At 46.9% G+C, this 15,931-nt stretch overlaps 1 protein-coding gene across 3 annotated transcripts in view; it reads left to right on the top strand.

Annotated features, from left to right (window-relative positions):
• The window catches only part of rara (retinoic acid receptor alpha), a 63,119-nt gene that overhangs the window by 28,425 nt on the left and 18,763 nt on the right, over positions 1-15,931 (top strand). Inside the window, 1 exon segment of one of the 3 annotated variants that reach the window (NM_001171194.1) lies at positions 12,568-13,232. The exons of the other annotated variants lie outside the window; for them this stretch is intronic. Coding sequence (NP_001164665.1) covers positions 13,064-13,232 — 169 coding nt within the window. The 5' untranslated portion in view covers positions 12,568-13,063. 3 annotated transcript variants of the gene reach the window in all.

Raw genomic sequence — 15,931 nt, 5'->3', positions numbered from 1 at the left:
GGCCAATTAACTTGCCTTGAAGCTTCCCCTCTAGGTTTACACATAAAGGAAATGACTTTGCTTACGACCCCCCCAAAATATAGTGGGGTTTTTTTGTAAACCAGGGCATTCCTCCTTTTTGTTGATTCCCCAGTTCCCACAGTGTCCTAGAGGATTCACATCCGGCTAGGACACTTTCCAGAGGAATTCATCCTCCTCCCACCCCACCTCCTGTGTCTCCCATTGTCTCCCTCCTCCCTCTCCGCTGCAGTTAAAGATTAATTATGATCTATCTTTTGCAGGGGCTGTTATGGGCCCTGCCGGCGGCTGGAGGGTTTCTGAGTGCCGTGTCATAGTGTCACCATTTATCCTGCTCTAGCCCCCTCTCCCTAACATCCCAAGGAGGATAAATGAGGCTCTTTTGAAGTGCAAGGCGAGTGAGGTATTGTTGGGTGGGTGGGGGGGGGGTGCGTTAGTGCTTCCCGGGGGCCAACATTCATACATACATATACTGCGTATATACACAGTCCCACTACAGTACACACACGGCCATTAGACTCCTCTCCTATGAATAAGGGTTGACAGAAGTCTGTTTAACGAGCTGCAATATTAAATTAAAGGGGAAGCTATATTTAGCCGGAAATGTCATCGTTTAACCCAATTTCTCTTCGGCAGATGGATACACAAATGCTAATATATTGTTTTATTTTGTCCAGAACACCGGACTTACCAACTTCTGTCTAATTGGGAGATTTTTTTAATTGACATTTCGCAGCTAAAAAGAGCTAATAGTACATTTTTTGAAAGAGAACTAAGTGTTTGAGTGTTTGTATTCTCTCCGCCGGTGCGGCCGTACATCACTCGCCGTGCCTTTCACCCATGGAGGTGTCCCTGAAAAGGCTGACAGCAGCCATTAGGGCAGGCCGGCCCATAAAGATATATTTATCATGTTTCTCTACGTTGCTTTTGTTCTGCTAAATAAAGAAGTTTAAGAGGGGGTAAAAAAAAAAAAGCCCAAAAGTCCCCAGCTCAGCACATAAGCGCGTATTGTCATTTATCAAGGCCCCGGACTATTTGCTGAGCTGTTCAGAAGGGGGGGGGTGCGCGCCGGGGGGAGCGGGGTAGCGGGGAGCCACACTCTGGTTAATATTTTATTTAGCTTGAATCATAAAACAACTGTAAAAATAAAGGCTTCTCTGCCTGTGGGATTCCAGCAGAACAGAGGGGAAGGATTTTCCAAATGTCTCACTATTCCAGCCCCTGTACCTTCTCATTCTGCGGCCAAAGCTTTCCAGTAAGCGTGGGGAGGGGGGCCGAATCGTGTCTGTCCCACCACTAAAAAAACCGCCACGTGATGATGCACAGATACAGCGACCCGCCATTGCTGGGGTGAGCAGGATAGGGGGAGCATAGATGGGGGGGGGGGGGCAATTTATTCACTTGGATTGCTGTGTATACAGGGCAGTGCCATGGAGAATAACAATTGTATATATGAGATTATGGGGGGGGGAAGAGAGTGACACACTAAACTGAAAGAGATAGAGGAGATTAGGCAGGAATATAACGAGAGAGAGAGGATGGAACATAAGACAGGAGGGGGCGCCGGGAGGATGACAAGATACACTGTGTGTATGGGGGGGGGGGGGGGATTAGTAGGGGGAGGGAACCAGGAAATGAGGGCAAGGATAATACCGACAACATATGGGTAGCAGAAATGGCAAGTGGGGATGCCAGTAGCTGGCTAAGGATTATGGGATTTGTAGTTTCCGTTGCTGGAGGGCTGATGAATAGTACCACTCCGATGCTTACATTGTGGGTAATGCGCGTTGCTTTAGAGCCGCAGCGACTCTGTATCTGCCCCGTGGGGCTCTTTTCCCCACACACACACACACATGGGTTCACTGCAATGGGATTGCAAAGGGGGGGGGGCAGAGCTGTGGGTGGGGTTAAACCAGGGCTTTATATACTCTATCTGTAACTCTGTAATATCCCTAGGGGGGGCAAATGTTGCACCAAATAAAAGCTGAAGACCAATCACAGGAATCTCTTCTACTTCCAGTAGGAAGTGGTGTCACATACCGAGTGTTAAAGGGGTTGTCCCCTTTGAAATTAACTTTCTGTGATGTGGACTTTGCTATTCTGAGACAAATTGCAGTTGGTCTTCATTTTTAATTTTGTTTAATTAGTGTTTTTTAGTTATTTAGCCTTTTGTCTAGCAGCTCTCCAGTTTGGAACTTCATCAGCTATCTGGTTGCTAGGGTCTTATTTACCTTAACAACCAAGCAGCGGTGTGAATGAGAGACAGAAATATGAATAGAAACATAAGGGATAAATAGTAACAATAAAATTGTAGCCTCACAGAGCAGTAGTTTTGTAGCTGCCGGGGTCAGTGAAAGCTGTAGACAACGAAGGCAAATAATTCAATAACTAAAAAATAAATAATAAAGACCAATTGCAAAGTTGCTAGCAATACAAAAAAGTTATCTTGCACCGTGTTTGAATGTTGAAGCAACATTGTTACATTTCACCCTGTTCCACGTTGGATGCACAAGTATTGTTCTAGAGTCAGTTTGGGGGTCAGGCATAGAACAATCCTCTTTGTATATCTACTCGTAACTATAGAACAGTGACAGGTTCCATGTAGGTTCTGGTGTCTGTGCCTCAGGTGGGAATGGGGAAAGTTGGTACCAGTACCAGAATTACTTCACTGTTGCAGTTGGCCATACCTGATGCTTTAGCTTGCAGGCAGTAGACTGAATGGCCTGGGCAAACCCATTGGCGAGGGTGCCAGCTGGACGGAATTTCACTGACCCGGCTCGTACAGTACCAGCCAAGGAGGGGTCAGTAATGACATAATTTAGCAGTAATGTACTTGCCAGTGAGTTCATTTGCCATTGTTCTGCCCCAGCCCCGCAACTACCCCCGATCCGCTAAACCCTTTCCATTCCCCTTAATCCCTGCCTATCCCACCCCCCGTATGTCTCCCTTACGTCACTGCTGGAATTTTTCTTTTTTTTTTCCCCCCCCTACCCGCTGGGACTGGGCACGGCTGCAGAACTCTCTGGCCCATACCTGCCCAAACACTCATTGCAGTCTGGGAGTTGAGCAGTACAAAGTTTTTTGGCCTGTACGCTGGCCTTCAGTAAGGTGCCAACTGGGCTAGGAATGGCCAAATCAGCAGCCAATATCAGCCCTGAACGGGCAACTTTATTTAATTTCTTAACCAAAATTTGTTATGGAGGCTCAGACAACACAGAAACCCCTAATATCCCTATCCCTGTAATCTGTTCCTTCAAACAGTAGGAATAAATCACATGTTTATATGCTGAAATCCAGCTGCAAAACTGTTCTTCTCTTTCTGCATCATTTGTAATCCTGGCAGGGGAGGAGGGACTAAAACACTGATGTTACACATTGTAACAACTTCTCCCCAGCTTACAGACAGCATGCAGGAACTACATAACCCACAATGCATTGCACTGGGATGTTCCTTTCCTTATTGACATCACGTGTGCAGCAGGGAATTGTGGGATTGGGAGGAGGCAGGCTGAGGGACAGGCGCTACTGTTACAGTTTGAGTCACAAAGTAGTCAGCCAGATCAGCAGGGGAACAGGGGGAGGGGCTTAGGGAACAGGGGGCGGGGCTTATGGAACTGTTCCAAACCCGATTATTACATTATCATGAAAAGGCTGCATATTGTTTAATTGATGTATATTGCAAAGTTGCTTGAAATTATGTTTACTTTTCAAAAAGCTGAGGCCCAGAGCTACACAGTTCGCTATAACGGCTCATCCTTTTTACTGGTAAGTGTTACCGGGTAAGTGGAAGACAATTGTTGCTTTTAGCTGCACGCCAATACTATATATATATACTGTGCCCCGCACACAACACTCCATTGGGCTCGGCTGCCAGTAAGTGTAAGAGCTGTGTGCGCTGCCGGCTCCATTAAGTGAATTCCTTCCCAGGAACCCTGAGAGCGCGAGTGCCGGGGGCCGGGGGAATGGGCAGAGAGACGGTATTTCAGTAAAAGCTCCTAGCCGGGGGCACTGCTGACTTCAGGTCACTGAGCCTGGCATTTCTAATGCGGGAGGTAATGACGTCAAAGGGCGAATAACTCGCGAGGCCGAAGGCAGTCGATCCACTGACTGTTCCACACCGACAGGTTTTATCCGCAGATTTCTGAGATTGCAAGCAGATTCTTGCGGCCCTGTTATTTACAGAATGGTACGGCCCTGCAGTGGGTGGAAGGGCAGCTTCTCTAGAGGGGGGTATCTGGGGATCAGGGCTGGGGGGGCATTTTTGGCTAATGTGTTTACTGGGCGTCATGTTGTTACAGTAAAATTCATACTATTAGTGACAAGAAGTAGGTGCAACATGGCGGCTAATGTGCTACCCTAAAGGTGGCCACACACGGCTGTGAAAAGCTGCCCACTTGGCCCTCACTGACACAGTTGCCATCTTATGAAGCTTCCTGGCCAGCCCCCTAATGGCGGCCTGTCTAACCTCATTGGCGCAATGGTGCAGTCCTCTTCCCCTAGGCCCCCCCGTTGTTGCCCAACCCTGATTGAATTTCCTACTGTCAGTGTTCAGGAGCAAATTTTGAAGCCGTGAATTCCCAAGAGGTGACACTCCTACCAACAAACCCAGTCACCCTTGGTAAGAACCAGTCACGACCCAATTCCCAGAGGGGGGGGGGGGTCTGCATTAGCATGGTGCATGGTGGGAGTGAGACTTCAGGTATAGGGGGCAGCTGGGCCGGCCTTATGGTGCATAGCGCCTAGGGGGATCCCCTGAAAACAAATGAGAATTACCCCTGGCTCAGACGAGCATACCCCCCCCCCCCCCCATTCCCCAGGAGGAAGTCCTGTTTGCTGCATAAGGAAGTGGGCCGCCCCACTCACTGGTCCCTATGCAGAGAAGGGGTATCCCATGCTGCACACAGGAAGCAGTGCGTCTGTATTGGGGATAATAAGTGAAACATAAATGTTACTATATATATATATATTTTTTTTTGTTTATAGAAATGATTCAGCAGAACAAAACATGCCCTGGAAAGTTACTAGGAGGCCCTATGGGACGTTAGACGTGTAAGCAGTAGGGGAAACCAGTGTCCTGTTGGGGAGAACTGGTTGCTTGTCTGGTTCACTCACGTTTCTGTTTAGATATTTTTTTCAAGCTTATTGCGCAATATTACTGTATATTGAATAGCAACAACAGGGAGACTTATTTAAAGGCACAGTGTACTCATACATACACCTTTATCTCTGTAGAAAATACAAACACCTTATTCTTATGCTTTCACGCTTACTATCTTCCCTGTAATTAGCTGACTCGGTAACTAGAGATACCGGGCTCTGTATAAACAACCTTCACCCCCCCTTGCTGTGACTGTTTTAGCTTACAGATAAGCAGAAGTCCATTATGCAGGGGGTTTCTCTGTGCGTTGCCAATCTAATGAAGTTCTGTGCAAAAATAGGAAGGAAGTCAGAAACATGGATGTACATTGGGAGGGGGGGGTGCCTGGGGAAGGTTCTGTACCACGGCCGTGCATCTTTCTCTGCTTTCCTAGGCTCCCTTCTGCAGGCTCACCCAAGTCTTGTTTTATAGACTTACCCATAATTTAAATGTTGGTGTTGCCTCTGTTGTGTTTCCATAGGGTGGTGGCGCTATTCTGTTGCCGGCTATGGAAGGCACTTGCCACTAACAGCAGTGGTGAAAAGCGATACTGCAAGTCATCTGTAAACATTAAACCTTACAATCCCCGGAGCTTTCGCTGGAGAAACTTTCTAACGGATGAAGTTTCATAAGAATTTCTGCTTCCTCCTTATAAAACCTATCTGGGCTTTTCTGGTGTATATAGGGGGTTTCCTTGCCCTTTATACGAGGAGGGTGGGTGGGTGAGAAGTGAAAATTCCAGTGTATATTGGCATTGTGCCAACCAAAGACTTGTTAGAAGCTTCAGATAAACACACAGCTGCATTCAGGAACACAATGGGGTTTGTGCAATAAGTGACAGTCAGGTTGCCTCATTGTAACCAATCAGCAGGCAGCATTGGTCCCCTGCAAACATCTCATTGGTTGTTATGGGTTTCTGGGCAAACCTGGGCAAACTGTCTTTTATGACATTATGGGGGTGTGTAAGGTAATTGTTGGCCCAGTTCTTATTAGTGGCCAATAACCACAGGTTGAGCAGGTTCGGGCCGACTTCGGCACATCATTTGGGGGGTCGCGGGTAGGTTTGGGCTCTTCTGCCTGCTCTCCCCCCGTCTGTGACCTTACACTGCTGGCTTGCGCTTTCGGGCACATGTCCATAAATAGAGGGGAGAAGTCAGGTAGGGTTCGCATTGGAACCGGGCAGCTTAGGCTTGGGTGCGGGTCTATAAATAGAGGGGAGAAGTCAGGTAGGGTTCGCATTGGAACCGGGAAGCTTAGGGTTGGGTGCGGGTCTATAAATAGAGGGGAGAAGTCAGGTAGGGTTCGCATTGGAACCGGGCAGCTTAGGGTTGGGTGCGGGTCTATAAATAGAGGGGAGAAGTCAGGTAGGGTTCGCATTGGAACCGGGCAGCTTAGGCTTGGGTGCGGGTCCATAAATAGAGGGGAGAAGTCAGGTAGGGTTCGCATTGGAACCGGGCAGCTTAGGCTTGGGTGCGGGTCTATAAATAGAGGGGAGAAGTCAGGTAGGGTTCGCATTGGAACCGGGCAGCTTAGGGTTGGGTGCGGGTCTATAAATAGAGGGGAGAAGTCAGGTAGGGTTCGCATTGGAACCGGGCAGCTTAGGGTTGGGTGCGGGTCTATAAATAGAGGGGAGAAGTCAGGTAGGGTTCGCATTGGAACCGGGCAGCTTAGGCTTGGGTGCGGGTCTATAAATAGAGGGGAGAAGCCGGGTCGGATCGGGAGTGAGTGGGTTAGGGCCGGGTAGGGGTGAGTTTTTCTACCCGCACTAGTCCTTATGGCATCTCCCTAGCAGTCAGTCCATATCAGTCTATCCATCCATATCAGTATAATTTCTAGGGACCCCAAGGAAACCCCTGCCCCCTGTTGTTGGGGTGCATCAGGCCCACCCTTTACCTGCCATGAAGGACACATTATCCATCTGGTCCATTTATCTTGCCCTATTTCCAATCCCGCCCCCCCTCGCCCACAAACTCTCTTCCCTCTCTCTTTCCTGAACCCTTTTACCTTTCATCCATTTCTTTTAGACCTCAATCAGAGCAGAAAAAATCATTTCTGCCAATCGGATTTCTCCCTGGAGGAAACCAGTTGTCATAATCCTGTATCCTTTTTGCTTAAAAGGTGCGCACATAATCTCTTCTGACAACTCGGCTTTGCAATTGATTTTTCTTTTCCAAGCATAATCCATAAACTGAGCATCCATGAGAATGGAGTGCAGAGAGGCGTGCGTTGCTGTTAGATGTACGTGCGCATTTGGGGGGAAAGTGGGGCAAATGCGGCAGGCGCGGCAAAGCTGAAAGGTCACCAAGCAGCCCTTGTTTAGTATAGAGATTACTATATAATGCTATACCAGTTGCAGGGCTGCCTTTGCTCCTATAAAAGCGTTGTACATTCTTGCGTTATCCACCCCAGGCCCAGTGTCGGCGCCCATGGAGCTCCAGGAGTTGGGGGACCCGCCTGTCCAACATCTCCTCCCCAAACCAAGGGGGGTCATATGAACCTTCAGGAATTGTCAGGAATTTCATTGTACAGGTATTGGATCTGTTATCCAGAATGCTTGGGGCCTGGGGTCTTCCGGATAAGGGATCTTTCCATAATTTGGATCTCCATACCTTAAGTCTACTAAAAAATAATTTAAACATGAAATAAACCCAATAGGGCTGTTCTGCCCCCAATAAGGGGTAATTATATCTTAGTTGGGATCAAGTACAGGTACTGTTTTATTATTACAGAGAAAAGGGAATCATTTAACCATTAAATAAACCCAATAGGGCTGTTCTGCCCCCAATAAGGGGTAATTATATCTTAGTTGGGATCAAGTACAGGTACTGTTTTATTATTACAGAGAAAAGGGAATCATTTAACCATGAAATAAACCCAATAGGGCTGTTCTGCCCCAATAAGGGGTAATTATATCTTAGTTGGGATCAAGTACAGGTACTGTTTTATTATTACAGAGAAAAGGGAATCATTTAACCATGAAATAAACCCAATAGGGCTGTTCTGCCCCAATAAGGGGTAATTATATCTTAGTTGGGATCAAGTACAGGTACTGTTTTATTATTACAGAGAAAAGGGAATCATTTAACCATGAAATAAACCCAATAGGGCTGTTCTGCCCCAATAAGGGGTAATTATATCTTAGTTGGGATCAAGTACAGGTACTGTTTTATTATTGTTTTAGAGAAAAGGCAATCATTTCTAAAAATAAGAATTATTTTAAAATAGAGTCTACGGGAGATAACTTTCCCGTAATTTGGAACTTTCTGGATAACAGGTCCCATACCTGTACCCTGTAGCCTTTAATGTTGTTCCAGTGGAAGCAGAGCCATAGCCTAAACCAGGGTGCTCAACATTTTTTATTTGTGAGCCACACTCAGTTGCAAAAAAGTGTTGGGGAGCCACACAAGCATGAAAAAAGTTCTTTGGGGGCCAAATAAGGACTGGGATTGGCTATTTGGTAGCCCCATGTGGTCTGCAGGAGGCTCTGCTTGGGGTAAAAGTCTCTGGGCTTCCAAAAGTTGCCTCCAAGCAAGAAATAATTAAAAATGGCTCCTACGTTGAGGCCACTGGGAGCAACACCCAAGGGGTTGGTGAGGAACATGTTGCCCCTGAGCCACTGGTTGGGGATCACTGACCTAAACCAAGGATAACAACCCTGGACCATTATTCCTCCTCCATCAAACTTTACCATGGGCAGTGTGCCTTCGGGCAGGCAGTGTTCTCCTGGTATCTGCCAAATCCAGACTTTTCCTGCCCGATGGAAAAATGTCCTCTATCCTCTAGAGCAGGGATCCCCAACCAGTGGCTCAGGGGCAACATGTTCCTCACTTACCCCTTGGATGTTGCTCCCAGTGGCCTCAGAGTAGGTGCCATTTTTACATTTCTGGCTTGGGGGCAAGTTTTGGAAGCCCAGAGACACAGTTTTACCCCAAGCAGAGCCTCCTGCAGCCACATGGGGCTACCAAATAGCCAATCACAGCCCTTACTTGGCCCCCAAAGAACTTTTTCATGCTCACGAGTAAAAAGGGTTGGGGTCCCTGCTCTAGAGAATGTTTCCATTACACCCCCTCAGCTGATAGCCATATTAGCTCTGTTGGCCTCTGATCACCCATAAGAATCCCACTCGTATAAATAGTTCTTGTGCTGACACTGCTTTGGGGTCAGTTTGGAACTTGCCAGTGAGGAAATGCTATTTTAGCTGGAACCCCCATACTTCTGCCTATATAGTGTGTGCATGTATGGATGGATAGAGAGAGAGAGATGAATAGATAGAGAGATAGATAGATGGATAATACTGCATTCTGTGTGTTGCTGGGACCCCACACGCTAATACGACTGCTTATGTAACATTTACCAAAGAGATGTTTATACCCGTTGGATTGAGCCCCCCATCTCCTGCTCACACAGCATATGAATGAGCTGCCGGGGGTCCCGTTTGACTGCTGGTTGTAAATAGTCAGTTGTGATAAAAGTCTCATCTCAGAAGGACACCCCCCCCCCCCCACCACCACCTCCTTTTATTACTCTGCTACCCCGCCCCCCCCATTCTGGCATTTGAGGCCTGCAAATTCTAAAAGGGGGTTATAAAAAAAAAAAGTAACTTTGATGTGAATGTAAAGACTCTTCTTCACCCCCTGTAATAAAACAGGCCCCTTCCCCACACCCGGGGGCAAAGGCACAAACAGCCCTTTCTGTTTTATCTCTAGTAGTTGTACTGTCAGGGAATGATCACAATAGGGATGTTACAGTGTATTAATGTACTAAGTGCACGGTCTGCAAACCGTAAGTCTAGGCTGCGCACGTAGGCGGCCATGATGGGACAGTACAGCTGTCGGCACCGTGTGGGATATGAGCTGGCTGGGAATTGAAGCCGGGCCACGTTTGTTTACTTTCACACACAAGTATTCCAGAGCTTAGTGTATTTGTGTAAATATGCACACACACATATATATATAATATATATATATATAGAGAGAGAGAAGGTTGAGGTTACGGGAAACTGCCCAAAAAGTGTTTCTTTGCATAATGAAGAAAATGTCATTGTAAAGGTCCCCATACACGGGCAGATGTCACCAAGCGAGTGGATCTTCTCCCGATATCCCCACCTACGGGTGGGCAATATCGGAAGAATCCAGGATAATTCGATCATTTGGCCCTGGGGCAAAACGATCGAATTGTAACAACGGTCTTAGGAAAAGTCGGTCCGGGGGCCGTATCAATGAGCCGATTCAGTCCCCCAATCCGACTAGCTTGTCTAACCTGCCCGATCGATATCTGGCCAATTTCAGGCCAGAAATCGGTCGGACAGGCCCGTCGGGTTTGGGGACCGTAAGTCACTATCCAGCGTAGATTAATTACAAATTGTAATGGTTTCAAAGTTTAATTATAAATGTAATTGCTACTAAAAGCCGTATCCTTATGGGGTTTATCTGCCCTGCTCCATAGGAGCCCAAAGCTGCCCATACACACGCAGGTTAAACCCCTACAGAATGTTCATCGGGGAGGCACCGGGGAAAGGCTGCTGGGTTGGTTACATGTTATACAGCTAGCAACCTGTAACCACCAATCAGCAGGCACCATTTCCGGGTCACCCATTGAAAATCAAACATCTGATTGGTCGCTGAGGGTTACTGGACCCTGGCTTAAACTGAGATTATTATTGTATAGTTTTACGTATCCTGATTTTAACTTTTCCTTCATTTCCCGGATTTTAACTTTTCCCATATTTTACACTGGTCCTACTGTATTAAGGCCATACACGTTGAGATTTCAGTCTTTCGCCAACGTTCGGATATCTATCGTACGTTTAAATGCAACGATCTAAAACTCCCATTCAGCCTGAAACTGTAGGATAAAGCCCTAACAATAACCAATGGGGGGAGGTTCTGAACATGAAATAGTTACAGGCACCAATCGTACGAAAGTGACTCCCATTGTAGGGCCCCAAGGGTATCGGCAGATACACAGATACATGCGCAGATTTTATCCTTATCCAATTTTCTAACCTGTCCAACTGACTAAACGACCAATCACCATGGTACGGAAAGTATCGGGACAATAATTCTGAGGCCACACATGGTCCGAAAATCGTATGAAGATTGTATTGATAGGTGTATGGCCAGCTTAACCCTCATACAGGCATCTTGGTGGCTCCTACCTGCTGTAGTTGGCCACCATTGTCAGTTGCTCAGGTGATAATTACCCCAAAACCCTCGCTGCCCCCTGGGAAGGGCGTCCCACAGTGCTTACATTCCATGGCCCATAGCAGGGACCCAAGTTGTAGCAGTCAGTGATTTTTATTTTTATTTTTTTTGGGGGAAAAAAAAACTTGTCAGGCCAAAATCAGAATAAGTTATAAAGCCACTGGTGTTGGGCTGGTGTGGGGGTATATACACTCATTTGTATTTATTAGCAGGAGCCTGCCATACTAGTACTGGGGGGGGGAGGGGTCAGTTGATTCCCAAATATGCGGGGGGGGGGGGGGGGAAATGTCTGTGATGTCACTGTGAGAGAAGGAGACGGTTGGGTCGTTTGGAGGTGAGGCGAGAGGGTCACTGAGAGGTCACATGCATGATATTAGGCAAATGAGGGGGGTATTGAAGGGGGGGGTTGGGGTATTTAGATCATGGCAGGAATACACAGGAAGGTGGGAAATGGGCAGGGCAGGCTTTGTTGTGATTGAGCTGTGCCCCCAGTGGCATGCAATGGGTTAAAAGATAGGGGGTGTTGACTTGCGAGGCTCAGCTGCCTCCAGTCCATCAGGAGGGGGAGGAGGCAGGAGGAGACACGGCTGTAGAGTTTGCAGCATTGAGCGGTGTGTGTGTGTCACGGGGATCAGTCCTGAGAGGAACAGTATTCCCCCAATGCGCCTCGGCCCATTACAGGAGAGCAGGGAAGCCCCTCCGCCGCGTTACCAGGAAACCGGGCATCCCCATTCTGCATGGAGCCTCCATTCTGCCTAGTAACCCACATACCCAGGGAAGCCTGCAGGAATACCTCCGTCTGACCAGGGATCCTTCAGTCTGTGGCACCGGTCGCCCCTGGGGGTGCAAGGATAACCGTCCCCATTAGCATTGATCCTAACAAGGAGCCCGTTGTGCTAACAAGGAGATCCCACACAGGAAGTTGTGCAGATTCTGCAGCAGGAGAAGTTGACTGGGGGTCCATAGAGAGACCTTCCATTACAGGGCAACCCCCTTCCCCCTGCTGAGAAGAATTGCCCCTTATCTCACACTATCTGCCTGCAAGGACTCCAGCTGCCCCTGTAGGGATTGGGAGCTGATCCCCAACAGATTTGGCCTAATTAAGACTTATAGGTAAGGGATCGACATGCCGGGCAACCCTTTTAATCCCCTGCCACTCTCCCTGATCCCCAGCCAAACTGGGTGCCCCCCAAATTAAGTGGTTCGGAGTGGGGGTTCTGCCCCCGTTGTGCTGTGCCAGGGATTCCATGACTTCAGCCGGAAGAACAACAGATTGAGAAGCAAAAAATTGGGCTACGCTGCAGCATGATGGAAAGGGCATGTAGGGTTCTGGGACACAAGGAAAGGCTCTGCACGGACCACCCTATATGCAGCTAGTGGGGTTCACGTTTTACACCCAGGACTCCCCCCCCAGTTCCAGTTATTTGATGGAATCCGTGCGGAGAGTCTCCCATGTGATATTCCCAGCGGATCTGCCTGCAGAAGCCCATCCCTGCATTTCCCACCGACTTGGAGAATCTCCAATGGCTCTGCTGTGGGATTCCTCCTAAGTCCATAACAATTTCCTACCGGATCTTTGGGGTTTTTCCCCCCCTATTACCCTAAAAATTCCAATTCAACCCCAGACTGCTGAATTCTCTTCCACCCCCCCATTTTTTTTTTTCTTTTCTTTTTGTTATATGGTGAATTTGGAAGGGATTGTAGGATGTACGAGAATGTGGACGTTCCTGGTTTGGGCACTAGCCCGACGCACTACCATATGATGGATTTCTATAGCCAGAACCGGGCTTGCCTATTGCAGGAGAAAGGACTCGGGACCATGCATCCCTACGGGACGCCACTTCGAAGTCAACACTGGAGCAGTTCCAACCACTGTACGTAGGTGATACCCTCTCCACAATCCCCGTCCCTTGTACCGCGGCGGTGCCGCTCGCGCCTGGCTTATTGTTCTTATTTTATTATCAATTTGACAATTTTATTGCCCATTATTCTCGTAGAAGACATCTGTAATTGTGGCACGTTAATGCCTATGTCCAGATGCGCCGCGGCAACATCTGTACGGATAATGCTCTGTATAAATAATCCCAATCTATAACGTGCGCCGAACAATAGTCTCTTTGCGCCGCTCGTAGAGTTGGATTATCCGTCTGTCCTAATGGGAAGATCTTTGTTTTGCTGTTTGTCCTGCAGTGGAGACAATGGCAAACAAATTCTTTCTAGACTGTTGTGGGTGGGACTGTCTCTAGACCATGACAAGATAACCTCATTTACCGCTAGTAGAACGTTCTAGCCGGAGACCGTTTCCCTATACGGGGGCTGTTAGTAACGCAGGGAACTTACTGCTAGATAAGCGTTTAGGCCTCAATTGCGCTCGGATTGAAATGAATATTTTTTTTAATATCGCCAGTATAATAACAATAGCATCATATCTGGGCTATGCAGTATTCTCAGAGTAGCGCTTTATCCACAAACCTATGGGGGTTCTTCTGTTATGGAACTACAACTCCCAGCATGCCCTTACAAGCTTCACTTGTACAGGTCTAGTTCCTGTGTTACATTGCCTCTGGCTATTATTGGGTGAATGCAACTTAATGAGGGTAATGGAAATAAATGACAAATTATGTGTTTTGCATTTTCATGCCGAGCCGCGCTGTATCGTTTCAAAGCGGTTTATTTTCGTAAATGAATTTGGGCCCTGTCTTTGTAACGGTTCCGTGAGCGAGGAATGGGCCTCTGGGCCCACAATCCAGTTTGATAGTAATTAAGTCACCATTCCTGTCTCTCTGTAACTCTCGGGGCATAGGGGCAAAACTCAATGTAGTAATAACAATATCCTGCATAATACTATTTGATACAAACACTTAGGGTGAAGACACACTGGGCTACTTAGTAGCAGCTACTTGTCACGGCTACTAAACTCCAGAAAATCCCCTGCCATAGACAATACTGAGAATTGCCTCTGCTAAAGCACAAGTAGAGACAGTTATCAGTAAATGATCAGCATTGTCTGTTTCTGTCGCTGTGACAAGTAGCTGCTACTAAGTAGCTCTGTGTGTCTTCACCCTAAAACGTGGCTCCACTTAACTCTTCCTTTACCCCTCTGTGTAAAAAAGTATAGCCGGATATGCTGGTGGGCAGCAGTCGGATAACAATGTGGCTGCAGTGTATGGTATGGAGCATTAAAGGGCAACTGCACCCAAAAACTGTTTCGATAATGTAATCCTAAGCAACTTGCCGATATAAATTCATTATACATTCTAGTGGTTTTTTGTAATTGATAAATGAAATCAAAGCAGCATTTGGGCCTTCCTGTCCTCTGGGACTCTCACATGTAGCAGAAGTCCAGCCTCCTCCGGGGTATCCCTGCATTGTTTCAGTAGTCAGAACCAGCAGTGCAGCCAGATTGTGAAACCTTTTCATTACAGGGGTAGTTAACTCTGTTACAGAGTGGCCTATTCTTTGCAACTTTTTAGTTGGTCTTCATTTTTATTTTGTATAGTTTTTTAATTATTTGCTCCTTCTTCTGCCTCTTTCCAGCTTTCAAATGGGGGTCACTGACCCCGGCAGCCAAAAACCTATTGCTCTGTGAGGCTCCAGTTTTATTGTTATTGTTACTTTGTATTACTTACATTTCTATGTAGGCCCTCCTCTATCATATCTCTGTCTCTCTTTCAATCCACTGCCTGGTTGCTAGGTTAAATTGGACCCCAGCAACCGGATAGCTGCTGGACATACCAAACTGGAGAGTTGCCACTTAAAAACCTAAATAATAAAAAAAATAAAAGACCAACTGCAAATTAACTCAGAATAGTACTCTCTACATTGCACCAAAAGTTAATATAAAGGTGAACTGCCCCTTAATTGTATTTTTAATGCGGGCCGTGTATATGACTATTAGATTAATACAGTGGAGAATTAAAGGCACAGTGTAGCCAATACGCTCACGTCAGCACTAAAGTTTATTATGGTTACTTGTCCTTGATTTTGTGGGTTTGTGGTAGTATTTTGGGAAGCACTTTTTCCCATTGCTTCCTTCTCTTTACTCCAGGAAGTTCAATTTTCTATTGTAAGAAAGGACAGGAAGTTGGACATGCGTCTGAAAATGATGCCCCCGTGCACTTATAAATAGAGCAGTCTGACCGTAATGGTTTATTTGTGCTGGGGGGACAGGAAGCGTCGCGCGTAAATTGATGTATAGAAAGAGGATTTGTGTTCTTTATTTCATGTTCATTTCCTCCCGGCCTGAGCTGAGAAAAATGATCAGTGGGGGGAGATGTACTTTGCCTTTAATCTAGATAAGTGCCTGTCGGTCAGTTCTAGATAAAAGCGCTCCCATTTCTGTTTCATCCCGCGCCATGCAATTTAAGTCTTTAATGAAATGCTCTTTTATGTATGTAGGGGCCAATAATGAGCAAATGTCTCTCTCAGCAGCTCGGGGAGTCGGCGTTCCCAGTCAGGGCCCCAGTAATATGCATCACATATATTTACTTGTAAACCATTCATTTATATCAGGACAAAAACAAACCGTTGTTCCAGTAAGGACTCTTTAAACATTTGGCATCCTGTGTGGTTT

This window comes from Xenopus tropicalis, chromosome 10 (assembly GCF_000004195.4).
Source record: "Xenopus tropicalis strain Nigerian chromosome 10, UCB_Xtro_10.0, whole genome shotgun sequence".
NCBI classification, from domain to species: Eukaryota; Metazoa; Chordata; class Amphibia; order Anura; family Pipidae; genus Xenopus; species Xenopus tropicalis.
This window is presented reverse-complemented; position numbering and strand designations above follow the sequence as displayed.